At 40.3% G+C, this 27892-nt stretch overlaps 1 protein-coding gene across 3 annotated transcripts in view; it reads left to right on the top strand.

The window, feature by feature from the left end:
* Positions 1-27892, top strand: part of MACROD2 (mono-ADP ribosylhydrolase 2) — an 858369-nt gene that overhangs the window by 815953 nt on the left and 14524 nt on the right. For all 3 annotated transcript variants that reach the window (XM_058834012.1, XM_058834013.1, XM_058834011.1), the window contains 3 exons: positions 1169-1246; positions 1746-1820; positions 2308-2400. In XM_058834012.1, the coding sequence (XP_058689995.1) occupies positions 1169-1246; positions 1746-1820; positions 2308-2400 (246 nt within the window). The remainder of the gene's footprint in view (positions 1-1168; positions 1247-1745; positions 1821-2307; positions 2401-27892) is intronic.

Here is a 27892-nt window from a genome sequence, read left to right as displayed (position 1 = left end):
TCAGAGATTATTTTTTGACACATTCAGGAACAGAGTTTTATAGGAGCATCCTTGGGTATATTGTAAGATTTGTTCAGCTATGTTGTAGAGAGGGATCTTCCAGAATTTAAGTTGTAAATACACTGTCATAGTGTAAATTATTATTATCATGTGCTGTAGATCTTTTGGCACTTTCACTTGCTTTTTCCATTGAGCAGGATTTTAGAAAGCATCTCACATGGGAAGACACACACACTGATTATCTGTTGCTGCTGTTATGACCTGGAGTGGACTTACTCCTGTGGTTTTCAAAATGTCCAGTTAGATCAGCACTGGTTTCTAACGAGGCTGAAAGAGAGTTCATTATCCAGTGAAATCTGTGTGTGATGAGGATGAGCAAAACTAGATTGACTGTCTGTGTTGCTGTATTACCTGAATGCAGTGGAATTATGCATTATGTATTTCTCCACCCCCATACAAAAACTGACTGTTGTCAGAAAATGTTGTTTGACACAACAAAATAAGGCCCTGTGTTTATGAAGGCCCCACATAGCCCATCAATTGGACTTTCTGCCAAAATGTAATTGAAGTCTCACTGTGCCACTGGTTCCAAGCATTGCTTTGGGCAGTTCATTTTGATAGTCTGCCCCAAAAAAGAAAAGCACTCTTGGACACAATAATGACCTTGGGAGCTGTGTCATCAAGTGACATGAGGCTAGGATTTGCACAGGGATTTATGGGATTTAATGTTTCTGGAAAGATTTAAAGTTTCTGGAAATCCAAGCATGAAAATCTGTTATTCTAAATAAATAATAAATCACTTTATTTATCAAGTAGTTGGTTCATACTATTTCTCATAGATTTGTGCCACTCCACTAATGAGGAATAAAATTCTTGATGGTTCTGTTGATTATTCTTATGCATCCTTCCTTGCCAGCACCTGGTTCAAGGCTTGTACTACCAGCAAAAACCTGCTCAGTAAGGGTAGGGACTCCAAAATCAATTTGAATAATTGAAACCCACATATATGCTTCTGTAGTTTATAAGACTGTAGTTAAACAGAGAGTAAATCTGTCAGTGGATCAAAATGCCAGATATGAAGCTGTCATGTAAGAGCTCCTCTAACTCTAGTAATACATTTCCAGCATGAAAACTGCGTCAGGATTTATTTGTTTGCTTTTTTCCTCAGATTCCCTGAAAGACTCCAAAGTCATGCAGAAGGGTGATTCAGTGGATCCCGTGATGTGTGAGCAAGATCAAGCCAAAGGTAACGCCAAAGTTTTTTAAGATGGAGATAATGAATCAGGGTGAAACCATTTCTTTCATGGGAAAGCCACATATCTCTAAATAGGTTTAGCCATAACTGATCCTGAGTGCATAGCACTGTTATCATGTCCTCCTATGTTGTTGTGCTTCTGAAAGCCTGTGGGGTATTTCTGTTCCTTCTGCTGACCATCAAGTGCAAGCACTTTACAGCAGCTCCTAAGAGAAACAGTGTCAAGGCTGAGCTGCAAAAGATAAAAAAGCTGTAAGTGCTGCAGGGTCACTTTTGAGCAGCTATTTAACTAACATAATGCCTAGTATTGTTAAGTGGTATTTTCATGAGTAAAATGTGTCTGACACTGTTCACTTAATAGAAGAAAAAAAGTGGTGCTTGGCTTAGAAGTCCCATGCTGTGTGTGAGGTTCATGTTTGGTTTTGATGAATTTAGCGTTGCCTGCATGCAGCATCATCATGATACCATTTTCTGTTTATTGTATTAACAGGAGAACAGGATATTTCTGCAAATGAGGAGATAAAAAGTGGGGAAGATTCCCAAGGCTCCTGCATGGAAATAGAAGGTACTCCTTGTGTCTTGAAATCAAAAAGCAAGATTAACAAGGGAAAACACTAACACAGAATCACAAAATCATAGAATGTCTGGGATTGAAAAGACCTTAAGGATCATCTAGTTCCAACCACCCTGCCATGGGCAGGTACACCTTCTGCTAGGCCAGCTAGCTCAAAGCCACATCCAGCCTGGCCTTTCAGGGGATGGGGCATGGACTGTGTGTGCCTCTGGGATTGCAGTGAGTCCTAGGGAAGACCCATGCTTGGATGAGACATGTGGGATTTTGTGATAAATCCCAGAAAGTTCAGTATCTTCAAGGCTTTACTCTGAACTAGAGCCCCTTGGATTTCCTTGGACAGCTTTTTTATTTGTACTCATGGAGGAAAAATCCTTTTTCTCTGCTGGTGTTTTAAATGGCAAGGTCTCTCGTGGGTGTTAATCCTTTCATGTCCATTCTGAAAAGCTTTACTCTTCATCTTTTTATCAAATTTATTCAGATCCACTGTTGAACCAAGAAGACAAAACAGAAGTTGAGAAACCTTTGATTCTTGGTGCAGAGGAGAAGGAGGAGGGAAAAGAAGAAGAAGGAGGTGAGCCTATTATAAAACACATGGAGACAGAAAATGGTTCAGGACTCATGTTATCCTTTTCTATTGTGAAGAAACATGGAAAGGGCACATAAAAGCATTTTTTTCCGCCTAAGAAGAAACCTTTTTTTATCTTATCTTTTAGTTGGATTTGCACAGGAAGCTACATGCAAAAAAGTGCACACTCAGGTTCAAAAGTGACATTTAAATACTTCTCTCGTTTTTACTTTTTTGCATTTAAGTGCATAACGCTGATTTATGTCCATGTAAGTATCCTTTTGATCACAGTTGCTTGTATCATTCAGAGTATTTAAAATAAATGTGTAGGATAGTTATTTGTGAGGTCATTAATAGAGATTTAACTATAGACTAACTAAAACTAGTAATTCTAATGAAGAAAACAATATTTGAAGTCAGAATGCAGAGTCTGATGAAGTGGTATTTTTTTTTTTTATGGCAGTAAAGTATTTAAAACTTTGGGAATGCTTTTGCAAGGAAATGTAAAAGTTTAAATGTTGGATGCTTCTGGAAACCCAGCGATCATCTCACCATTTGTAAAAGCACATGGTTTTATAATGTATTACATAAATAATTTTCTAATTTTAAAGTAACTACGAGTTAATTATATGGTCATTTGGAGAGCCCAAGGATGAATTTTACCGTTCCAAATTAAAATACAGACATGATTTTTATTGAAAATTCAGGTCAATATTAACTGTGTTGTCCTAATTATGAAGTCCTTTCCTCAGTGACACTGACACCAACTTACTTGCAAACCTACATTAACAATATTGACAATTTTCTTCACTGCAAAGCCAGGTTAACAGAACCTCTTTGTTCTTATACAGCTAAACAACATTTCCCTTCCTTTATTTTTAAATTTTAATTGCCTATCCAAGTTGACACTGATCACATCTCCTTGTTACCATTTGTGTTAGTGGTATTGGTTTTGTGCTGTGTTAATGATGATGAAGGTAGCACTGATATAATTCTTATGCTCAAATTCAGGTAAATGGTACCACACTGCCTCAGTTGCAAGCCCAGGTTATACAATACAGGCTCTCTCTCTGATTGCAAATACCAATGTCGTTATGCTAATCTCCTCAAATAGAAATTATTTACATATTATTTTATGCATTATCACAGCTAAATTGGACAAAATGTACCTTCGTTATTTGCACATTTTCTCCTCTTTACTACTTTAGTGTCCCCAATAGCTAGAGACTGTCATTTAGTTCTCATAAGAGAGATTATATTTCAACATTTGTTCTACTTACTATTAAAATATGCATTGTTAAGGAAAAGCAGGTAATGTCAGAAAAGGTTTGTTCTTGGCACCTTTTCCTTTTCCGGCCCTTGATTTAAAGGTTTCAAATACTAAGTAAAAAGTTCTTGATAAATACTTTGGAACTTGTTCCTACCTGGGGTCTCAGGTGTTGATACTGTGCAGGATTCATCTGATCCAAGGCTTGTTGAAGTCCATAGAAGGAGTGTCATTAATTTAAGTGATCTTTTGGTAAGTTCCATGATAAGAGGAGATATGTTGAGTCTGTGTGCAGGATAACAGCTTATAAATATTCTGTTCAGTTTCTTCCAAATGTACCCTCTCTGGCACAGGGAAAATAAATGGGTGCTTTTGCAGAGCAGGAGCAGAGAAGGAAATAAAGCCTTTCCCTTGCCTTTTTTCATTCTTATGGATATAAACACTTTGTAGCTCATTTTGCTAGGTGTTTCTTGTTCTGGTGGGCACAAATTCTGCCACGTGGGTTTTGAAGGTTTGCCATAAAATGAAGTGGGTCTAGGCAAAAAGAGGTAAAAAAAAAATAAAATCAGCTGAAGTTCAGACTGATAAAATAAGATATATTTCCCAATGAGAGACTCCTCTTAATGGAAAGAGATTACCTGGCTTTAAAAAGAGATTTAATATGTGAGATTATTTTATGTAACCCAAGTGCTACCTCCTAAAGTAATTCAGCTGAATAGTTTTCCAGCAGCACACACGGTACATTTGACATAGGATAAAACACTGTATTTTTGTCTGAGAACATGGGGAAAAGGCTAATGTGAGACTGCTAGTCCTGTTAAACAGAAATTCATAGATCTGAAGCCAGTTTGACCCATTCTGGATCTATATGCATAGCCAAATGTAGCAACTACTAAATTCCAAACTACCTGGTCTTTCTCTTCTATAAGAGATTTTTTTGTGTGTGTTTTCAAAGTCATCCCAGAGCAAAGGGTAGCACATAGCTTCTCTCTTCTCTGTCTCACTGGGAGCATTAATTCTTGGGAGTCATCTGCAATCCCTTCAGTCCTCAGAGCTGGAGCTGTGTAAGCCACTAAAGGACCAGCTAAGAACAAAGTCCCTTTTCCAACCTAAATCTGGATTTCTGCTCAGTTACTGATTGCGGCTTTGAGGCATGCTAGGAATTTTTTCAATGATGTGGCTTTCTGTGGAAAAAATGCCTGTTTCGTGCTGTTTTAGAGATGTGTCTCAGTTTACGTGAGCTTCTGACAAACCATAGGTTATCTTCTGGTTTAATTGCACGAATTTTACTGCTAGCTCATCTCTGTGTTTTGGGGTTTTTTTAAGCTTGCAGGGTCCTTTCTGTATAGTTAATTTCACTTCACAGCTCCAGGGTCATGTTGTAGTGTGAATTCCCAAGGAGTCCCAGATCCTGGTGCTTTCAAGGTTCTGGGATGCTGGGAGCCCAGAGGAATGAAAAATCAGAATCTTGGCAGTCGCACTAATATATCCCATTGCCAGCAGTAAGAACCAAGCCAGATTACTCTGAAGAATATAACCATGTGAGGCACTGTGTGTTTCATAAAAACCTGCTGTTGCTTTTTCCAAAATCAGTAATAAAATATCACATGTGCCAATTTATTCCCTTTTTTCCTACTTCAACTTGAAGTTACATATTATGAGGGAGCAGCTGAAGGAAAAAGGCAAACTAAGATGCCTTTTTCATTTTTTTCCAACTACTATAAAGCACTCATTCTGGTTCACAGAAGAATAATGAAAATGTATGTTTCTTATAAGTCTGGGGAATATTCTCAAATCCCTTTATTAAAAACCAGAGCAAGTGGTGTTCACTGACCTATTTGCTGACTAGGTAAGTGTACACAGTTTTAACAGACCTTTTGGCAGTCCCTTTATATGTACACTTGGAAATAGTCCTGTTGTGTTGTAATGACCATGCACTGAACACTTACTTGTAGGTTTAATCAGCACATTTATTCCACAACACAATTTGCAGCACATGGAAGTAAATCCTATATTTGCATGAATATGCAGCCAATTTCTCCTCTGAGCCCACTCTCACCTCTGTCCTTTCCCATCTCTTTCCATCTCCATCCATTGAGACGTTCAATATGATAATTTCCCTCACTAATCACCCTTAGAAGTCATTTAACTTTTCAAAGGGGTAGGATAGTGCTCTGCCAGAGCACTAGAAAATGAACAGTTATTGCTGTTATTTCTCTGTTTGCTTTCTTCTCTATTCGGGCTGAAATATTTTGTCATCTTGTGCCATTTGGAGCATAGTTTGAGCTTGACCTGCGATGCTTCTCCACATGAGAAACATATCCTCACCTTGACCATGAGGTTAGGGCTGGCTCAGGGGCAGGCTGAGGGAGGTTTCCATCATTTGCAGTACATGGGATTTCCTTTGTCAGTCTTCTGATCAGTGCTTGTTTATTCTAAATTTGAAGTCTGCCTAATTTCAAATATGAAGTCTGCCAAGTTCTGTTCTAGCTAAGCCCAGTTTTGCTCAACAGTCTTTGCAACATGCATAGCTGTAACCTGTAACTCTGTAGGCAACACTTTGTCCATTCTTCACTTGTCCATTTTGCTTCCACAGGAGTGATAATTTTATGGCATAAAATCACTTGGAGAGAACTAAATGTTCCAAAACCTGGGGAAAAGAGCTCTCATGTCTTATAACTTCAGTCTCAGGCATTTATAGGATTTTATATTCATTGGTACAGTTGTAAATAATATCAAAATAATGACTTTGTTATCAAACAGTCAAAAATTTCAAAATTACATTGTGGTTATAGAGAAACAAAAGAATTCTTGAGAAAGATCTTTTTGGAGAAATCTGACATTTTTATTTCTGATTAATGGCAATTTTATAGCTTAACCAAACTCCTTTAGTTCTTCAAGTGGAGAGAGATGAGACATTTTGGGGGAAAAAAAAATTTTAAAAAGTCTTCCTTAGAATCTTTAAGTTGGTAATTTCACTTTGTTTGGAAAGAAAAGAATATTTCGGAGTGTTGTGGCTTCTGAAGATCTAGTATAAAGTCTCCAACTTCAAAAAGGAAAGTAAAAAATGTCTTGAACCAGATATAGTGCATTTGGTGTTTGATAAGAACCCATACTGAATAGATTGGATGCCATTTTTTTGGCAGTTACAGCATATCCAGACACTAAATATGAAATACATCTTTTAAATCCTACTCTAGCAGATACTGATGTTTGGCAAAGAAAGGAAAAAAAGTGCACCATTGGATGTTTTTCAGAAATGCTGTAAAGGCTGTGGAACCAGAAAGTTGCAAATGGGTATTTAAAGCTCTAAGCTGTGCAGAGATATGGGCTGTTGGGAAGCAGTGGATGGGACTAGTGGGAAGTGCAGAGAGATATTTTGAGTGCAAATCCTGAAAGGTGCCCAGCCTATGAAGCCTTGCTGTGCATACCTTTATTTTCTTGAGAACCACAAAACTCCAGTGAACTTTTCAGCTGCAGTATCAGCCAGTTGAGGAGATTTTGTGACCAGATTATGTTTGCCAGCCAGTTTGCCAGATTATGTTTGTATGCTGAGTTTGTGGTGGTCCAAGGGCTGTTTGGCTGTATCAGGCACTCTGCCCTCCTGAGGACACTATAGCTGTGGCAGAAAAGGATATCCAAGTAATTTCTGTGCCTCATGGAAGTAGCCAGGTGAGGCTCAGCTGCATCTTCTCTGCTCCACTTGCACATTGCAGACTGCAGAAGAGGAGTGGGGGTTTGGCCCCACTGGCTGTGGGTTTATGTTTGTGTGGAGGCTTTGGCAGTTGTGAAGTGAGAGGTGTCCAGGTTCTCATCAGCAAAGAGGCTTCACTGATGGTGCAGGATGGGGCAGCAAATGGGCTGCAGACCTCCTGCAGGGCTTTCCTGAGGGTGCATCCCTGAGGATGCTGTGAAGCACTGTTCATTGGCAATCAGGGTGGTTATTACACTGTCTAGTCTGCTCTAGATATTGATTTCAGTCTCTTGAGGGGAAAAAAGTCATATTTATTTTCCTTCTACAAAAGAAATCTCTTTCTTTTCATTACTCTCCATGTATCAGGTTCTAGCCTGAATGTACATAAAAGATAGGTAGTGCAGGATTAATTTGAAGTTTTAATTATGTTTCATCACTTGCAAGAAAAAAATATATATTTTTTTTTTCTGTGTGTGTGTGTTTTTTGAAAAAGAAAGTAGAAAATGTAAGGAATTTTTCAGCTTAAATGTTTTGCTTGCTGTCACAGTCACTTTATGTTACCAGACTTGATGGTAAGGCTAAAAGACAAAAAGACAAAAGGAAAGAAAACAGGAAAACAACAATAAGGAGTACTGTAACAATGATAGTGTTTAAGGTTTATTATCTCTATTTGATTGTTTTCTTCTTTTCATTTACAGTAAACAGAATAGAAATAGTATTATGAATTGGAAATTTTTATGGCATTTAAAAATATCATCTCTTTGTTCCTGCTGAAAGTGTTGACAATGCAGCCTTTGTTTAGTTTAATTAACTTATGTTACAGCACTGAATTGAATCAGACTCAGCATTAAATCAAGTAAAAGAAGCTTTAGAATGCTTTTCCATACGCAGAAAAAAAAAAGAAAGAGAAGAAATTAAATCCTTGAAAATGCTGGAGGAGAAATTGGATATTTTTAATGGAATATATTGAAGTGCCATTTTCATTTTGATCTTCCATGTTAGGAATGCTGAAAAATATAAAATCATGAAATCCCAGTGAAAAGCAGATGCTTATGATGTCATTCTTAGGCCTCATTCGTTTATAATAGTATTACATGATATTACATGTTTTTTACTTGTGAGCTACAACTCTTGAAGAGCTTTAAGATACTGATAATCCCCTTCTCACATATGAAAACTGGGGGATAATAGAATCCATATTCCAAATGGTGGGGTCCAAGTCTACCAGTCTTTGGTTTTAGCTCACCTCTCCAGAGATACAGCAGTGCCTTATGCAAACAAAACATCTATTTCTTTCAAACTATCTCAAATAGCACCCAAGGAATGAGGGAAAGGAATATGGGAGAGAGTCTGACATCTTAGAGACAGTTTCCTGTAACATACTGAAAAAGCAGGGCTCACTGGCCAAGGACTGCACTGTTACAGATGGCATCATAGCCAACAGTATTTCTGGAAATAAGCTTTAGCGCCTCCAGAGATATGGCACCACTTTAACATATACTGTAGAGCTATAGAGGTATCTGTTTGAACAGTGAGCTTAGCTCCTGTGTGCCACAGTAAGAAATTCAGTCTTAAATTCAAATAGGTCCAGCAGACCAAAGCAGTGCAGGCAGTTTCACCAGGAAAGAATTTGATCCCTCACAGACAAATGTTATGTCTTTGTGCCGTCTTCTACAAAAGGAATCTTCATTTTGTTAAGCACTGATAAATTTTAGATTCTTACCTCATTTAATAAAGTTTGTTTATGATGGAATGCACACAGATCCAACTGAGCTGGCTCTGGAACTAGAAATTCTGTGCTCCCACTTGCTTAGGTTTTAGATGAATGTACCTCCTTGTCCAGGTTATGGCACTATGTTATAGCTGTTTCAAAAACTCAAATGGCCACACACTTAGGGCAGCAGGGAGACAAACTGCATTTCACCGAGGACTTACATAAAATAGAGTGGAGTCCAGTCATAACTTTTTGGAAACCACAGCCAGTGGGGGTGGAGAAGGCATGATTTGGAGAACTGTCTTTTTTTTTAAGTATGGAACAGGAAGGAATTAAAAGAAAACATTATAGTCCTATGACTGAATGATTCTCTGCCTCATTCTTTGAGAAGTAGAAGAACATTTTCACTTCACTGTTCATTTTTGTAGTATTGCCTGGTGCTGTGGTGAGGAGTAAATCTTGTTCTCATATGAGAAGGGTGGCGTTACTTGCTCTATACTGTCACATGGATCAAGGGACACACTTTTTGATTCAGCTCTGTTTTCTCTTCTGTGTTTTTCCACTTCAGGCTCTGCTAATGAGGTACACCATGGCTTCATAGGTGTCCTTGCTTCTTGTGCTTGGAGAGAGAGGCCAGAGCTGTACAAGAAGGGATTTCTACATAGTAAGGGGAGATGTGTGTACAGCCTTGTAAAGTAGAGGTCTCTCTGTGAGGGTATGACCCCAAATGAGATTAAACCTTTCTCATTGCTGCTGACCCAGAGCAGGAAAAATCCCACCCAATCTCACTCATCTTTGAAGCATAATGCCTTCCTCTGTATTTTCTCTTCCTTTTTTCTGCACGTTACTCATAACATTTTGGCAGCAGGTATTCTGTCCCCTCACCTTTTCCTAATGTGATTGACAGATGAGTGTTCTTTTGAGGTCTTGCCATCTGGAGCAGTCTTCCTCTGCTTGGTTGGCTTTTATCACATTTTGCCTCCAGATGAGCATGCAGGGTCATCACCAGCATACCTATCCCATAGTATCAACCCAGCAGCCCAAACTGACCCTGTCTTTAGCCACTCTGAGTAGTCTACCAGAGAGAAAGCTCTTCCCTCCTGCATCTCTGGGGCTGCATCTGAATCAGGCACTAGTGTCATCTCAACATATTGGTGCAGAAGTGCAGCTCTTTGGGACTTTGTTATTTCACAAAAGCTCAGCATCTTTTTGGGGTCTTGCATGATCTCTGAGGGGGCTGTCCTGGAGCACTCTTGTGTGCTGTGCATGTGCTCATAGCTGCAATTAAACCAGGACTCTGAGTGATGAACTGTGAGTTGCAGCTGCAGACAGTCTATGGGCAACTGAAAAAAAACACTTCACTTTTTTTGAAAGAACCAAGAGAAACATGAAGAGTATGGAATGGTGGGGTTTTTTTACTTACCTTACACATGCTTCCATGTTTATAATGTACTTGATTAACTTGATTAACACTACTTTGCTGAAACAGTTGCCAGTGATTTTCCTCCCAAGTTGTGACTTCTGTCCTGAGTTCTAAAATCCATTGCTTTCTACAGCCGGTAAATTTCAACCAAAAGATGACCTTCATTACAGCTTCACTGTTGCAGGGTCTTTACACTGAAATTTTGGGGTATATAAGCCCTTTGACTCATTATTCCCTGTTGTGGATGTGAATGTGCCTTTACTGTTTGTTTGTTCTGCAGTCACTGTGCCAGTAATCATAACTACCACAGAGGCCACCTTTATTGCATTTACATCATCCTAAAACCTCTCAATATTTATATTACTTGACAGCCCTTGAAAGACAGCATGTCTACACATTCAGTATTTTCTCTGTGCAGGAAATAAGCAGTTACTTACAGGCTATGCCATTCTTACCTGGACAAAAAAATTGGTTAAACACTGTTCTGGACTTAGAGCAGAAAATATCAATAGTCTCTTCTCCATTGTCCCCTGTTTACAGCTAACAATGGTTTATAGTCAGGGGATCAGGATAGCAAATTCACTGTATCAGGGCCTAGAAACATTGAGATTCCAAATTTGTCACCAGATGCTATCACAGCTACAAGGTTTTTCATCAGGTAAAGCACAAGTGCTGGATGTGTTTTCATGGTCTGTCAGACTGAAATGTAGCACAAAGGTGTCAAATGAGAACAAATGGAGATACCTCAGGAGCTTCAAAATAAGTTGTCAATATGCTGAAAAATCAATGCCTAACTCCAGCAGCTCAAGTCAAGGAAATTAACTTGCCTGATTCTTCCAGCTATCCTAGCTAGAAGGAAGATTAGCAGGAAGCTCACAGACTGAGCAGGGAGATAGTCAGCACAGCTGGGTCTGAGCATCACCCCCTCTCTGGGGTGCTGGTACCATAGCATGGTGCCTCCATCAACCCAGCTGGTCTGGAGAGGTCAGAAAACTGAGGGGGACTTGCTGTTATGAGTGTACAGCAGCTTCATTGTGTTTTGTTCTGCTCTTTTCTTAGCATTGAAAGATCTCTGCAAGTGACACATTCTCATGGGTGCTGTCCCAGCAATGAAAGGGGCTTCCCACATGGCTGTCTTGCAGGAATCTCTAAGACACAAGGATCAGGGGTGGAACCCTTCCTGTGTTAATTCAGATTTATTTCCAGCATGCTCTGATCAACAGGGTATGAGGCCAGGGTAAGCACTGGCATGGTCCCTCTCCCTCACTTGGGTTTAGATCCTCATTGCACCCAGTTTTTCATGGCTGCTGCCATCACACCTCAGTTAAGCCCCTGGCCCTTCTTCGTGTGATCTCACCTCACAGATTCATGGTGTTTTGCTGTGATCCTTACCAGCACACCCAATTCTTCCTTTAGATATCAGGAGCTCCTCTCTGGTGGTCATATTTCCCTCAACAGCTGGATTGCCAAAAGAGACCAGAGCTGTGCTCTCATTTTTTGGGGCTTCCTCCTTGGGACAGCAGATATTTTACAATTACCCTCACATGAGCATAGCTAACAGCTTCCACACTTATCTCAGTCTGGTAAAACTGGCGTCCTCTGTGGTTTTGGTTCATCTCTCTGTCTTCCAAAGCAGTAACTGACCAGTGTGCAGTAGGTACAGCTATTGTGGTATTTTTAAACAGTTGTCAATGTTTTTAATGCCTGTATCATCATAAATCTGCTTGCACATAGAAACCTGAGTCTTGAATTGCAGATAACTGAGGTTACTGGGAGGTTATTGACATGTCTCAGTAACCACACAGCAGTACTGCAGGCTCCTGCAGCTGGAACACAGCTGGTTTTCAGGTAAATGGCCAAACATTTGGATGCTTTTGTAGCTTGGTTTTGAATCTCCTGGCACTGCAATATCGGCAAGTTTGCTTTAAAAAGAAAAGAAAGTTAAAGGAAAAAGTCTTTAAACAATATTTCTAGTATTGCCTGCTTCCAGCATGTCATAGAATAGATTTCCTGGACACGGTTCTGCTTGCAGATCCAGCTGGCTCTTGAAGTGTGTGAGCATGAAAAGCAGATGATAAGAAATACATATATATCTTGTACCTATCTAAAGGAACCCAAGTCATCTTAGAAATTGATGCATACAGAGATCACAGAATCTGCTTATGAAACTGTTCCCTCTGGCGTTGAACACAGCCAATGTTTAACAGTACTAAGTTAAAGGTGTGATGTCTAAGACACAAGAAATCTTTCCATAGTGAGAAGAACTTTCAAGGGGAGCCTGGGGGAGAGATATTCATGTCAAGATTTGGCTGTAAAATATGGTTAATGCCACTTGTTCTTATCACAATGGCTGTGGGATATTTAACCGCCAAGGTAGCCATGACCTGAGGCTTATATCTGATCCTGGAAGCAGCAGTGCCATGCAATGTGTGAGATTGCCAGAACCATTTCCTTCTTGTAATGAGGTCTGCCATTCAAGAATAGATACAGGTTGCTCTTGCCCAGCTTGTGAATCCAACTGGATCGCCAGCGCACAGCTGAAAAAACTGGAGAAGGATCTGCATGTAGGAGGGAAGGAAATCAGCCATACATATTCACATTCCAGAAGTGAGAATGAGCACAGCAATTTTTCAAAGGTTTGGTTGCAGCTTTGGGTGTCGAAGCCAGCTTGCTCCTCGCTAACCTGCACCTGTAAACAGCTGGATACATATCCATCTTCTCCAAGAGGATGGCACTGATGGCACTTTCAAAGCTCGTAACTGACAAAGCCATGTAGAGCAGAGATAGTTCAGATTTTACTCCAGCGTGAGAAGTTTGCCCTTTGAATGTTGTGATTTTTCTCTAGCTAGTCTTAGAGATAAGAAAACACAGCTGAGTCTTATGCAGGCCTGAAGAGGGTGGAACACATCAGTGGCTTGCCATATTGCTGCAACACCTGGGGCATTTGCTTTGAAATCTAAATGCAGGCTGTTCACCTGTATTGCCAAGTACAACAGAAGCTTCCTTCTGGCTGGCAGGGTGGTATTAATTTAAAGAGAACACCATCTGTGGAGCCTTGGAGAGCAGCAGTCAGAAAAAACAGGTAGAGAGGTCAGCAGGAATAGTCTTGTTCTCATCTGGGGGCCTTGCCACCTGCATCTATTACCCATCATTTCTAATTAGCAGGTGTATCTTGGGGAAAACTACTACTGTTTGCTTTCCTGAAGATGCTATTCTTACTAAGAGATGTTGTTTTTGCTGAGCCCTATAAACTCATTTTGTGAGCTTTCACAGGCATTTGGGATGGGAATGGTCTTGGCAACCCAGTAATTAAGGAGTCTTGTACCTCCCTACTGCAAACTGCCGCTTTGTCTTTCCCCTTTCTTCTCAACGCTGTTGAGAAGGTGGTTGGAGATTTTTCATCCTTTTTCATCCTTTCAAAATCTTTGTATTTTCCCATCTCATCAAGCATCACTCAGCAATGCTTAATTAGCCTAAGGCTTTTTAGGCCCCCTTATTTGACCGCCAGAAGATCAGTTAAGGACTTGAACATTTTCAATAAAAGTGCTTGGAAAGCAAATCCTTAGAGGCAAGTCATAGGTGCAGTTATTGTTATTTAGTTGTTCTTTCTTCTCTCTCTTCCGTCCATCTGTCTCTGCTCCCATCCATCCATCCATCCATCCATCCATCCATCCATCCATCCATCCATCCATCCATCCATCCTCTTCTTGTCTTTCAGAACATTCAGGGATGCTCCTTGTTTTTTGGCATTGGTTGACAGCAACTGATATCTGGTACTACCCGGAGAGCTCTTACCTTTGGGCCAATTCCTGAGTACCATTGTTTTTAACCTGATTTAATCTGTTTAGATCACCCAAATAAAAAATGGCAAATATAATTAGCTAACCAGTACTAGGAGACAGTTGAGTTAAGGTGCTTTGATTTAGGGTTTGGGATACTTTTTTTTGTTTGCTTAATTCCCACACTTGTTTGAAACTAGCTTGTAATCTTTATTTACAAGATCAGAGCAGTTGAAATGAAAGCCTGCTTAATTAACAGAAAAATATATTTGCATCTTGCTTTGTGTTTGACATTGAACATCATTTGTTTCTGCATTGTCACATACACTCTTTTATTACTAATCTGTAAGCTGTAACTGTACAGCTGCAAATGAGATTTACAAAAAACCACAAATCACAGCCTTTTAACTTTTTCCCTCTCTCCCTATAAAATGTGAGAACTAGCTGCTTAACCACGTAAAGCACAGATTTTGTGTGGAATTCCAAATACCTCAGAGATAACTGTCACATAATTTTGCCACATAATTGAATTCAGTTGCTGGTGTTTTGCATTTACAGGTAGATGAGAGCATCCAGCCGTCAGGTGTTTGCATCACTAGAATAAAATGCCTGATAGTTTATCTGCTCAGGAGACAAATATTTAGATATCATTAAAATGGTTAGCTGTATATACATGGAAATGTCCATGGATGATGGGGTAAAATGTGTGAGGGAGTTTCCTTGCAATCACAGAGGATGTGACCTCAATTACTGCAGTTTTCTCCCTGACACTTTCCTTCACGTTGCACATAAAGTTGTTGCTGCTGGGGGTTCACCGCCCAGAGGAGGAAAGCGCCTTATCAAAGGCTAGATTAAAACGCTCTTCATATGCTGTTCTGATTCTTGGCATTTTTTAAAGCCACTGAGGGAAGTAAAATGCAAAGAGCATGTCTAAACGAATGCACAGTGTAGGTTTGTGTCATGGGGGAGTGTTATTTCTGTAATGCTGCTCCCTCCATTTGTGTAACTCAGGCTGTGGCTGAAGAGGAGCATGGTTCCCCAGTGTATTAACATCCCTGTTTACAGACCATGTGGCAATCTTTGAAGTGCTAATTGGCTTGCTTTTAAGCAAGTTGTTGCATTTTTCTTTTCTATTTGTTTTCCACTAAAAGGAATGTTAGTATTTTTATGATGGCTGGCGCTTAGCGGAGCTCCTCTGTATAAAGATAACAAATGAGTTACAGGACCTGACATTCTCCCTGGGACTGTTCTCAGAACAAAGCAAGCCAGTGGCATTTCAAAGCCTGTTTTTAAAGTAGCTGGTTATATACTCTGTTTATCAGCATCACTAGGAAATGCCATTTCTCTGGTATTTTGCACCATCTCTTAATTGACTGGGAGGTGGAAAAATCTTTGGGCAAAAACTTATGGCAGGGGTGGTGGAACTTGATGATCTTTAAGATCCCTTCCCAAACTGTTCTATTATTCTATGACCCCAGGACCCAAAGGACACATATGGAGAAAGCTTGAAGCTGCTCCATGCTTTCTGTATCTCTGTGCTGTCCAAGAGCTTCAAGTAGTTGGTTCTGCTGCAGGCTTTGGGAAAGAAGAGGTGAGCTCTAAACTCTTGAGAGCAGCTGCTGCAGGTACAAATTTCCAGGCACACTTTGGAATTGACATCTTGATTTTCCTCTTCCTGCCCTGCTGCTGGGAGTTGCTGAGGAGGCATTGCCTGGAGCAGCAGGGGCTACCCATTTGCTCACTGAGCACCCCTGCTACTGATAACCTGGAATAAATCAGAATTTGGAGGGTATGTCCAGTGGAAAGCTGAAGGAAGGGGCAGGGGGCTGGTCCAGCCTTGGATGTGCCCAGCCAGTGTGGCTGAGGACACCAGAGGGATTGTCACCCAGCATCCCCAAAGCCTTGGTGATGAGGTTTGTGCTAGTGCTGTGCCTCTGCAAAATACTTTGTCTTTGATCCAGTATTCTATATAACCAGGAATTTTGGTCTGGCGAGAAGGCAACTCTTTTTCCCCACATTTCACAGGTTTCTAGTTTCTGGAGACTTCACAGATTTGTTGCTATAAACCATCACACACATAAACTGATTGGCCCACTAGCAGCCTTTGGCAAAACTCTTGAAATAAAGCCACCTTTTTGAGGTCTGATATTCAAATATCACCCCTTGGGAGGGATGGCCTTTTGTTAAAAGCGTTGCTCTTTCAGTGGAAACCTGGCTGCATGTGGCCACAATGCCAGTGATCCAAGGACTGGACTGTAATGATGAATGCCAAAAAGCACAGCTACGTGGGCTTACTCTGGGGAATCCATTCTGTGCACAGAATGTGATCCATGGCACCTAGAGTTCTTATAATTTCCATCAGCTATTTGCACAGTTCTTTTGTGTATGGGCTTTGAAAAGAGCTGCATTAATTCAGGGTTTGTAAATTGGAGGACAGGCAGAAATAAAATGGGTCTAAACTTTTAGGCTTGCTATAGTAAATATGCCCTGAGATGAAAAGTAGGTAAACTGAATTTAGAGAACTTTAATTTGGGTTCATTTTCATTATACTTACTATTGTACATTAATGGTTGCACTGTTAATTTCTTGCTTAGGTTATTAATTGCTCTGTGTTAAGGAAATGAAACTTAAGTGAAGAATTTTTCTGATGGGAAACGTACAGAAGGATAAGCAGAATCTTTTTACCTATTAGTATTTTTACTATCAACATTAATGATTACTGCTTCACAGTGTTCTTTACCCATGGAGTGCAGAGCCTAAATTCCATGATTTTACATGCCCATCAGCCTAATTGAGGCATCTCTTTCATGGACTGCCAACACAGTGGCACCACTGTCATATACATTGATCCTCTGTGACCAACAGGCTTCCTCCAGCTCTGCTGCTTATAAAATAGCTTGCTTGCCTCTGCCAGAAGTACTTGTGTCATGAATGACCAGTAAATACATTCTTAAATGCTTCCTGCTGGGTAATCAGAAGTAGTTCCTTCTTGTTCCTCCTTCCATGAAAATGTCTGACAAAATTGAAACGTACTCATGTCCTTTTAAATTGAGGGGGGTTTCACTTTTATTTTTGTTTTTATCAGCAATCTGGTACTTTCAGTTTATAGTTTTAGCAAGAGCCAGCAATGTTTCTCTGGAAATCTTGGGCTTCACAGGATACATTTGTATGACTCTCTGAAAACATGACATTTCACATTATATTACCTGTTCCTTTAAACCAGGAAAAACAGAACATAGTTGGATTCAGGAGAAGGTTTGTTAGAGATATTTTGATGGACTCCTCATGTGCCTTTGCAGTGGGTTCCCTGTACATCAGGACCATCCCCTGCCTGCAGAATGCAATAGCTCTAGTGGCTTTGTCAGTGTCAGGGCTTCTCCCTGAGCCTGAGCTAGGCACAATGCCTCCAAACTATGGCAGGTTTTATCAGGCTGAGGATCAGTGCTTGGCTCCCTCATAAGGTTTTCTATCAGCTCTCAACATTGTCAGAGATATCCAGGGTGACTTGAAACACCACTTTAAGGTACAAGGCTTATTTCTTCCCTACCACCCCAAAAATCTCTACAGCTGTAAACTGAAATGCCACAGACTTTGGACTTAAAGCACATCTCATGTATGGACCTCTTTTTGGTGCTTACATCAAAATAACTGGGCAGCAAACTAGGGAAGGTCTAGATTTGCTATGAGCTATAAAATTTCCAGGCAAAGACCAATTTTCTGTCTAACAGACCCTCCCCTTTTAGAATCTGTATCATTTAAAATATGTTCTATGTGAAGAGAGCCATGCAAGGTGTTTATTTTATTTCCTGTATTTTCTTAGATACATAAACATCCAGTGCACAGCTGTGGAAGAAATCTCTTTGGTCTCTTCGAATTGGCAGATTGATGGTTTTTAGTGCACTGAAGTGTGGTTAAAAATGGAAATCATACAACTATGAGCCATTTAGACTTTTAAGTCTACTCAGGCAATCAAGATATATATCTAAAATATATTTATATATATTTAAAAAAACACAATAAAGCTTGTTTTTAAGATGGTGAAATTTTCTGTTTTCAGTGCCCAACAAAACCATGATTCAAGGCCAGTGACTTAATTCTAGATGACACCTCTCCTAATCCTTTACGGCTTAATCCTTCAGTTTTATCTGTGACTCTGAGGAAATGTCTGTCAGGGCTGAAGTCACTTGCATTGGGAGATTAGCACTTCTGCCTTCTTTTGAAAGCTTCAGTAGTTCCCATGAAAGTAAGAGGTGCCAAGGTATTTGTGGAGACTGTGGGCAGTGACAATCCTCACATCAGCATACAAATTCTTGCAGACCTGGGCCATGTGCACATTTGTAGAGAGCAGACCTGTAGCCTCTAATTCTTACCCTTGTGCTATGTGCTGGCAAAAGCTCTGTATTACCCTCCAGCTGTGGGTATTCAAGGGAAGAAGAAGAGGGGAGATGTTGCTGCTTTACAACCCAAGTCTGGAACCACTATGTCAGGTTTTTTTCCTAAGCTCAAAATACTTGAAAGATATAAAATGGAAGTGCTCTAGGCATCTTCAATTCCTAAGCTAAGAAGGTCTTATTATGAATAAATGATAAAGTATGGTCCAAATCTAGCAATCTGAAGAATTTAGCTTGAGCAAGTGTTTTTAGTGTGTGTGTGTCATCCTGCTTTAGCAGGACAGAAGTCTGCCATTATCAGCTGCTAATACAATTATTCTCTTCTGGTTTAATTGGTAGAGGTTTTGACTTTGGTGCTAAGATTGCAAATACAATCCCTTATGTTTTCTGGAACCCTGTAGGAGAGAGCTGGCATTCCAGGAAGGGCTAAGTACTCCAACATGCCAGCCTGGAATTCAATACTTTTCTATATCCTGTGGTATTTCTGAGTATCCCACAGCCCTAGCTGCTGCATTCTGGCTGATCTTCAGGACAGCTCTTTGTAAGGAACTCATGTTACTCATCAGTTACAAAGAGGATTTGAGAGAGTGTTACTGACTAGTTTCAAGGAAAATTACAGTTATCTTTCTAGACTCAAGTCTGCTAGTTCTTGTGGTAGACACAGGTTTTATTAGGAGTTCTACAAATTCTGTTGAAGGAAAAAGAAGGGAAAAGTCAGGTTGTTGGTTATACTGTCACTTAGCTATCTAAGCACAGATTTAAAGAGATGCTGTTATCTTTAGTGCAGTGAGAATTGGCATGGATTTTTAAAGTCCATGTTTAGGATTCAAAATAGATGCCCTGAATTTCAAAAATGCTGAGCACATCCAGAACACTTTATGAAGTGAGCCCCCTTTGAAGCCAGATGGAGCTGCTGGGAGCTTGAAGCTTTTGAAAAAATGAATCTAAACTCCCTTTTAAAGTGCTCCTAACGTTAGTCAGCTATTGTTGAAAATGCTGACCTATGTGTGCTGGCATCTGGAACAGCCTCTATGTTAAAAGATAGTTTGATGGATAAAGGGGATATGATCTCCAGTGCTAAAGGGAAAAATCCTGCACTTTTTTGGAAGTGTATTCTCTGATAAGGAACATAGTGAGACAATTTAATCCTCCTCTTTTTTACTCCTGTTTTTTTTCTTTAAGACTTTTGTTCAGACTCTGTGCTATATGGTTTTGGCCTCCAGTTTCTGTTTGGTGCTTTGAGGTATAACAGAACTTTGAGAAATTTTCAATAGTATGGAGCGAAGGCAGGATGGTTGAGGAAAAACATGCCTCAGGTTTCCAAAAAAGTTGCTCCAGCTTTTACCCAATGTCACAGTAATGATCTAGACATAAGCCAGCCTTGGTCCAACTTGCTGTTTGAATTTAGTATCTTTTGATACAAATAAGTGTCTGATGTATGTAAAGCCTTGGGTAAATTTCTGGTCCCTTGTTCTCCTTCTTGTGAAGTTGCTGGAGTGACCAGTAAGAGCAGAGTGGACTTCTTCAAACAGTTAGAATGAGTGTGTGTAAGGGGAAGTGTTGTTTGGAATAAAGTGGTTTGGGAGATGAAGAAGCCCACCATACCTGCACCCTCCACCTAAACTGAGCAGAAAATCTCATAAATCACCTGGGTGTCAGTGATGATAGATGTCAGAGTTGATGTACCTGGCTGAAGACTTCTCCATAGCAATCTACTGTAGTTCTGATGCATGTTGCTAGCTTTCTGCCTGCCTACCACTACTGAGTCCATCCACAGGGTTGAGAAGAAGAAAACTTTCCTCTCTTATGTGTCCTGTAATCAGAAAGCTGTTCTTGGTGGTGTTGCTAACTGCTTTTTTAGGTGACTGAAAAACACAGTGGCCTTTCTCTTGTAGTTACTGCTGTTCTCATCTTCTTTTCCCAGACAACAAACTGGAGCCATCTCCATAACTAGAGACTAATTCAGCACAAGCACAGCAAGTGAGACTCCCTAAAATCAAGAAAAAGTGGGGAGGGACAGGACACAAACAAATACTCATTAAAAAAAACCCTCACTATATTATGCTTCTCTTAACTGGAGAAGGAAAAATAAATACTCTGCTTCAACAAATAGGTCAGATCCATATTTTACAAATCCGAGTTCAGTTGGGCAGTACTCTGGAGCTGTTTCTAGAGAGAAATGGTGATGTTTGTTAGTATTCTTTGCATTATGTTATCTAAATGTAAATTCCTGTCTCTGATAAAAGGTCCTAGTTAGACTCTAGAATTTATGAACCAAACAAAGAATGAAATATGAAAAAGTTTAGAGGAAAAAATCTGCAGCTGTCTTTGTGTAATTGTTACTGAGAGCTGATATAAATGGAAGAAAAATCAAAGGCAGCAATAGCACTGCACGTTTTATCTCACACCCTATGATGCATATTAGTGTTGTTTCCCATAGTGAGCCAGAAAGAGCATTTACAATTTTAGAAAACACTGCATAATGGCTCTCTGCAAGAAAAAGAAGCAAGCATGCAACTGCCAGCACTGACACTTGGTTTTTCTTCACCTGCCAAATTGCTGTTCTGGAAACACTGTTGTGGGCAAAATTTTTCTATTCCACAGAGGTAATTTTGAATTTGGTCTTAAGGTTTTCTTCAAGAAACAGAGGAAATAAGATTCACTAATGTGAAAATCTAAATCCATTCCCTAGCCTTGCCAGGAAATATTGGCTAGGTCTGTCATCACGTGGAGATACTGTCCTGTGGTGATGTTAACACCCAGGTTGGTGGATTACTTTGTTCTAAAGCAACCTACAGGAGCTGTCCTAATGGAGTATCTTCTCCATTGTGGTTTTCAGTGTTTTGGAGATACTCTTGGCTTCATGCTAGGGGATGAGTGTCAGGAGGGCAGGTAGATTTTTCAAGTGTTAAACACCAGCTACACTGTCAGTGCCTGTCTGTGTGCCTTCCTTGGTCCTGAAGAAATCTGATTCTAAAGAGCTGCCACTGAAATTGGTAGAAGAGCATGATTGCCACCACACAGCTGAATTGCTTGCCATAGTATGGAGGTTGTTCTTTCAGGCTTGTCTCAGTTTGGGAATATGTGGCATGTGATTACATCTGTCCCTGCTGTTATCATACAGTGTTTTGGGTTGGATGGGACCTTTAAGAGCTTTTTAGTTCCCATCCCCTTGCCATGTGCAGGGACACCTTCCAGTAGACCAGGTTGCTGAGTGCCCCATACAAGCAGACCTTGAACACTGCCAGGGGTGGGTCATCCACAGCTTCTCTGGGCAACCTGTGCCAGTGCCTCACCACACTTGATTTGGGGTTCAAATCACCACTCATGATTTAGGTCCTCACATGCCTTAGTTGTATACAGTCTCTATTCAGAAGAAAATGTGGTTATTCCCTGCTGGCATAGAGCAGCTGAAGATTAGAGCAACCCTTCCTCTCCTTTAGTTCTATTATTTACTGGTGAAACATCTTACTCCATATTGCTGCTATAAAATTTTTGCTCTTATATTCATCCAGGTATCAGCAGAAATTATAAATGGCATCCATGCTTAGGAGGTAATACTCATTTTTGGTATGTTTGCTTTCCCACCCATTCCTTGGAGGCTGGCTCACTGCTGTGAAGAAGGATGCCAGGCTTTCAGAGGAGAAACTCATCAGCATTAATGATGTCCTCTGTCAGAGAAAGCTACACGGATCTCCAAAAGCCAAATTTCAGCCTTGGCTTCTCTCCACAGGTGTTTTCAGGGCAGGGTGGGAGGTATCACCTTGGGTAACATATCCATCACTCTGCTATTCCCTTCTTTACAGAAGGAAAACAACTCCCAGCCATTTATTTATGAAAAATTGTTTACTGCCCTTGAAGACAGATATGTACACAAAACTGTGCTCATGTGTGTGTTTATTTAAACACCTGTTCTATTTTGATTAGTCCCCCATCAAGGTCTGAAAAAGCCAGTCCTGAGAACTTGAATAGGTGAGGAGCTCAGTAGCAACAGGAGTCCTTTAGAGCAGATTTGTATTTATCACCATATAGTTAAAGCTGAGTGTAAAATTTTGGAGTGTTCCTGAGTCCCAACATGGCAGGCAGTGGTGCTGGGCTCCCCAACAGAACAGAAGCAGAGAAGCAAGCCAGGAAGCCCAGTCACAGTGCTGAAGGAAAAGAAACAAAAAAAGGAACAAGCAAAAACCACAAAGCAGCAGTATCCCTGGTCAGAGACACCACCAGGCTGTGTGGGCAGCCACATCACCCCACGAGAAGGAATGAGCTGCCCCTTGCCACCCCTCTGCCCCCAACTCTTGCAGGAAACCCCAGTCTGGCTCTCACCCATTGCAATTCTCCCACAGTGGAGGGGGGAAGTGGTCACCCCAGGCACAAAACAAAAAACTAAAAATGGTAAGGGATAAAAAACCATCTCCAAGACACTTGCTTAATTTATTATTTTTTTTTAATTATAGTTATTCAATTATTTACACAATTATTGTGTCTTGGCAGGGAAAAAAGACGTGATAAGGTTCATCTGTAGGGTCTTTGAGTGCTGCTAATCACTGCTTCTTTATAAGCAAACATGTTTCACTTTAAATAGAACATTGAGGTGCTGGAGGGAGTCCAGAGAAGGGCAGCAGAGCCCTTGGAGAAGGGTCTGAAGCACACGTCCTAAGAGGAACAGCCAAGGAAACTGGAGGTATTAGGCCTGGAGAAAAAGAGGCTCAGAGAGGGACCTCACTCCTCTCTACAGCTCCCTGAAAGGAGGTTGTAGTGAGGTGGGTCTTGGTCTCTTCTGCCATGTCTCAAGTGAAAGGGTGAGAGGAAATGGCCTAAAGCTGTGCCAGGGTAGAAGATGAGAAAGGTGGGATCAGAGCTTCTAGAAGAAGAAGCTCTAGAAGAAGAGTGCTTTGCCATTGGAGTAAGTTGCCCAGTGTGGTGGGATCACCGCCTCAGAAGTGCTCAAGAGGCACCTGGATGTGGCACTTAGGGATACAATTTAGGCATGATAATTGTGATGCTCAGTTGAGGGTTTGGCTAATGGTCTTGAAGGTTTCTTCCAATTTTGTGATTCTGTGATTCTGTGATATGATTATCACCTTGGTTTTAGAAAGCAAACAGTTTTCTAAAATTAAAACTGAATACTTGGGCAGGAGCTGATGAGCCTTCAAAAAGGTGAGTGCTCTTTCCAAACAGCAAGTTGTTTCAGTCAAGTATGCTCTACCTCTGGTTATCCAAATTTTATTGAGGTTTGCAATGAGTTTTATTTGTTTTGGAGTTTTATAATTAATTTTTACTTTGCCTGCTGGCTGTGGTACCCTTATATCACAAAATATTTGAGAATTACGGCATCTCTATTCCTTCCTGTTCCATGTATTAGAAGAACTTCGTTCAACTTCATGTGTCTCTCCTTGTTGTAAATATTGTGTTCTATTTTAAGCTGCAAAATTTAGGTTGGGAACTCTGGATAAATATCAGGGAAGAATCTTTCTCCCACATTGTAAATTGTTACTGCATTTCTGTTCATTACAGGTAACTGTCTGGTTCTTGCCCTGTTGCTCAAAGCTGAGGACTGGCTTGGTCTCCTTTATGTTTGGAGTTATTCCTTAGAAGCAAAATAGAAAGTTTTTTTTCCCTTTTTTTGAAACAAACCATGTCGCATTCTGACAAATCTGCCTTGCTTAGGAGATCCAGGATCTCTTTGCTATCACAATCTGCCATTCTACAGTTTCCTCAAGATCATTTGAAGTGCTCAGCAAATCCAGTGAAAGAAAGATTGAAAAGGAATAGAGGCAGAGTGAGTGCTGCTGATGGCAGCACAGGCTATTAAGTTGTTCTGTTTTTTGGTGGGTGGACCAAAGGGAAAGAAGGGCTATTAAAATCTTAGGGCTCCCACATTGGTTCATCAAAATTAAGGGCAGGAGTCCTCACCACAGATTAATGGTGCAAAGAGGAATGAAAGCTGCTGGAGAGAGTGTGTGGAGACAGTGATACTGTGATGGGAGTAGAGGTGCAGAGATCATTCTGCAGGCAGCTCTCTTTCAACAGGCTTATATGGCCATGGAATTCAGAAGATATTTTTGAATGCCCAACATCATTCCCTCTGGTAAAAGGTGTGCATTAGGAAATATGTAGATGTCCTGAGGCTTCCACAAAAGGGTCCCCTAGTGCACTAATTCCTCACACCAGCTTTTAGGATGAGGCAGGTAGTGATCAGGAACTGAACCAAATCACTCCTGAGTTTTATAAACAGCAGGAAAAAATGACAGAATGGGAAAGAGAGGTAAATAGTCATACCATTTCTGTTCCCTTCCCTTGTCATAATGCTACTGAGCATGCTATCTGCCTTATTTGTAGGTAGGGTTGGTGCACAAGTGCTTTGGAAGCCATTCAGGACAGGTGATCTACTAGTTTGATCACAACCAGGCAACATTTAGTTGTGTTAGCAGCCAGGGATTGAGGGATGAGATGACATTTTCTGGGTGCTCCATTTCAAACATTCTATGCTGCAGGCTTCTTCTCTGATGACAGGTTTCTCAAAAAGAACATCTGGAAAATAATGACATGGTCTTTTACACATTTTCCAGAATAAAAAGAAAAATCAAAAAGGCTTTTCTTAATGTACCTTGTATTCATCAAGAGCCTGCTGTGTGCATGTTTATCTTGTTTTTAGACAGAGACAAAATACAAAAAATGCTTCTGATGGAGAAGAGTGATTTTAGATGTGCCAAATTTGTGTGGCTCTTATGTACCATATTGCTGGGTATATATAATCCTCACTAGCCTCCTATTCCCACCTTTGGACACTGGTAGGCACAATGAGATTTGCTAACAGTATGTTTAATAAAGGGCTGGAAAGGGATAAGGATAAGCAGATCTTAGACACTTTTAAATTGCATTTTTTAAAAAATGCCATTCAGCTTGAGCTGGGAATAACAGTGTCTGGGAGCAGCACGATGCCTTTAGGTGCAGTTGTGTGCACAGACACAGAGAGCTGAGCTGACACACATTGTGCTGGAGGGACAGGGAGATTCATCATTCTTTGTTACTCTGGAAAACAAAGACAAAATGCCAAAAAAGAGGGTACATACTCCATTTAACAATGAAGGGGCTGCAACACAAATCCAGAATGATGCTCACTCAGTGCCTTGAGAAGCCCAGCAAAGCTGTAAATCTGCATCCTTGAGTTTTCTGTCATCTCTGTGGTGCATAATTGCTGGGGACAGGGTGGTGGTTCATCAAGGTGTAATATTCCTGATAAAACCGCTGGAGATGTTTGTTATTTAGTGAGCCACCCTGAATAGCAAGAGGCATGGTGGTGGCAGTGCCATTCCTGCCAATTCAGAACTGTCGAGCTTGACCTGTGCATTGCAGAAGGACAGCAAGGGAGAAAACTGCCCTCCAGCTCAAACACAATGAAGTACAGATGGAAAATGATTGATGGGTTTTTTTCTTAGAGCTCCAAGAGCAGCAGGTTGGGTGCTTATACCTGTAGAGCCATACAAGAAGACAGCACAAATATTTGATGTGGTAGAATCCGGTCTGATTAAAAGGGTCAGTCATCCCAGATGGATTTCAAACAGGAGTCAAACAGAATCCTTGTATCACAGACAGCTTCAGTTTCTAAATGAGGCAGCATTTATAATGTTACTAAAATACAGCAGTAAACAAAGTACATGAAGGCTTGACAGTCACATTAGCAAAGTGCTACAGTGAAATGACTGGAAAGAAGGGAAAAAAACAACTCTGGCTATTTGCAGAGCAAGAAAATGAGAACTGGTTTTGACAGATAAGACAATGCAGCTGTTGGTCAGAAGAAATTTGTCTGGTTTTTGGTGGGTTTTTTTGGTTTGGGGATATTTTTTGGGGTTTTATTTTGTTTTGGTTGGTTGGTTAGTTTGTTTTGTTTTTGTTACTGCAGATGAAAAACGTGTGTTCCAATTTTAAACAGAGAAATTTGAATTTATTCTTTTTTAATGTGCTTGACTCTCTCAGTCTCATGATTAGGGGAAGCATATTTACAGCTAAACTCAAAACAATGAAATTTATTCAGTGGTTATGAATTGGAGAAATCTGGATTGTTCAGAATAGCTGTAACATGGTTTTCATATTGCATAATGGCAGAGGTTATTTTTTCAAAGTATGTAACACGAGTAGAAGAAACTGCTCTACAAATAATTTACAGCTAATGAATTTTGTCAGGTTAAACATTGTCCATAGGCAGAATAGTATTTTATTTGAATTCCTGTGGCAACACCCAAAATTGCAGAGCAGACCAGCTATGGGAATAACAGCATTGCTATTTTGCCCATAAAAATAGTTTTCTGGATTGTTGTAATATTGACAACACTTTTCTCCCTCAAATATTCAGAATTATCTTAGGGCCAGGATTTCCCACTTATTACAAGACTTATAAAATTGGGCAAAAATGGAGCATGTGATAACACTGACAGAACTAAATTACACATGAAACTTGTTCTTCTGTTTGTCTTAAAGGGGGTCTCTGACATTATTAACAAGCTAGAAACTAATAGCAGGAACCCAGGTTCCTGGTTCAGAGCTCACTTGACATCCCTGACCCACACTCAATGCCAAGGCTGGTCTCAAAGGCTGGGCTCTGCCAAGAGAACCTCCCTTGAGACTCATGAAAGAGAAATAAAAATCCTTAAGGTAGGCAGCTCAGAGCAGAAACTCAGTTCCTGGGCTGTTACAGCTTCTAAGCCTGCATTGTTGCCTGCTTTTGTTGCTTGAAATAGATGTAAACCTTGTGCAAAGGGAGAAGGAGGATGATGAGGAAGACAAGGGTTACACTTTTCACTTGTTAGAATTTATTGGGGGTTTGGAAAACAGATGTCTAACCTCTATATTTGGGCAATTTTAAAATTGATGCTAAGGTATCAAGAGCTACCACAAGAGTTTCATGTTAGTCTTGTAAACAGCACGTGAATCTAGAGGGGGAAAAAATCATATTTCTCTAGAGGAAATGGTGTATTACCTGTAAGCATGGTAGCATTCAGGAACACATAACCACAGAATGATTATATCAAGGTGCTTTATTAAGAGCTCTGGGTGTCAGGGGTACACATACCCAAATCTGACCTGCCTTGGTTTTGAGCTGAACATGTTTTTATACTCTATCATTATATGACTTACATATTAATTATTAAACTTACATTGTTCTATTGTATGCATTGATTTTACCCAAGCATGGATTTCTCGTGATCCCGCTCAAACCCCTAACATAGTTT

The sequence above is a fragment of the Poecile atricapillus genome, chromosome 3 (assembly GCF_030490865.1).
Source record: "Poecile atricapillus isolate bPoeAtr1 chromosome 3, bPoeAtr1.hap1, whole genome shotgun sequence".
Lineage (NCBI taxonomy): Eukaryota > Metazoa > Chordata > Aves > Passeriformes > Paridae > Poecile > Poecile atricapillus.
Note: the sequence above shows the minus strand (reverse complement) of the source record. Positions and strands in the feature narration are given on the sequence as shown.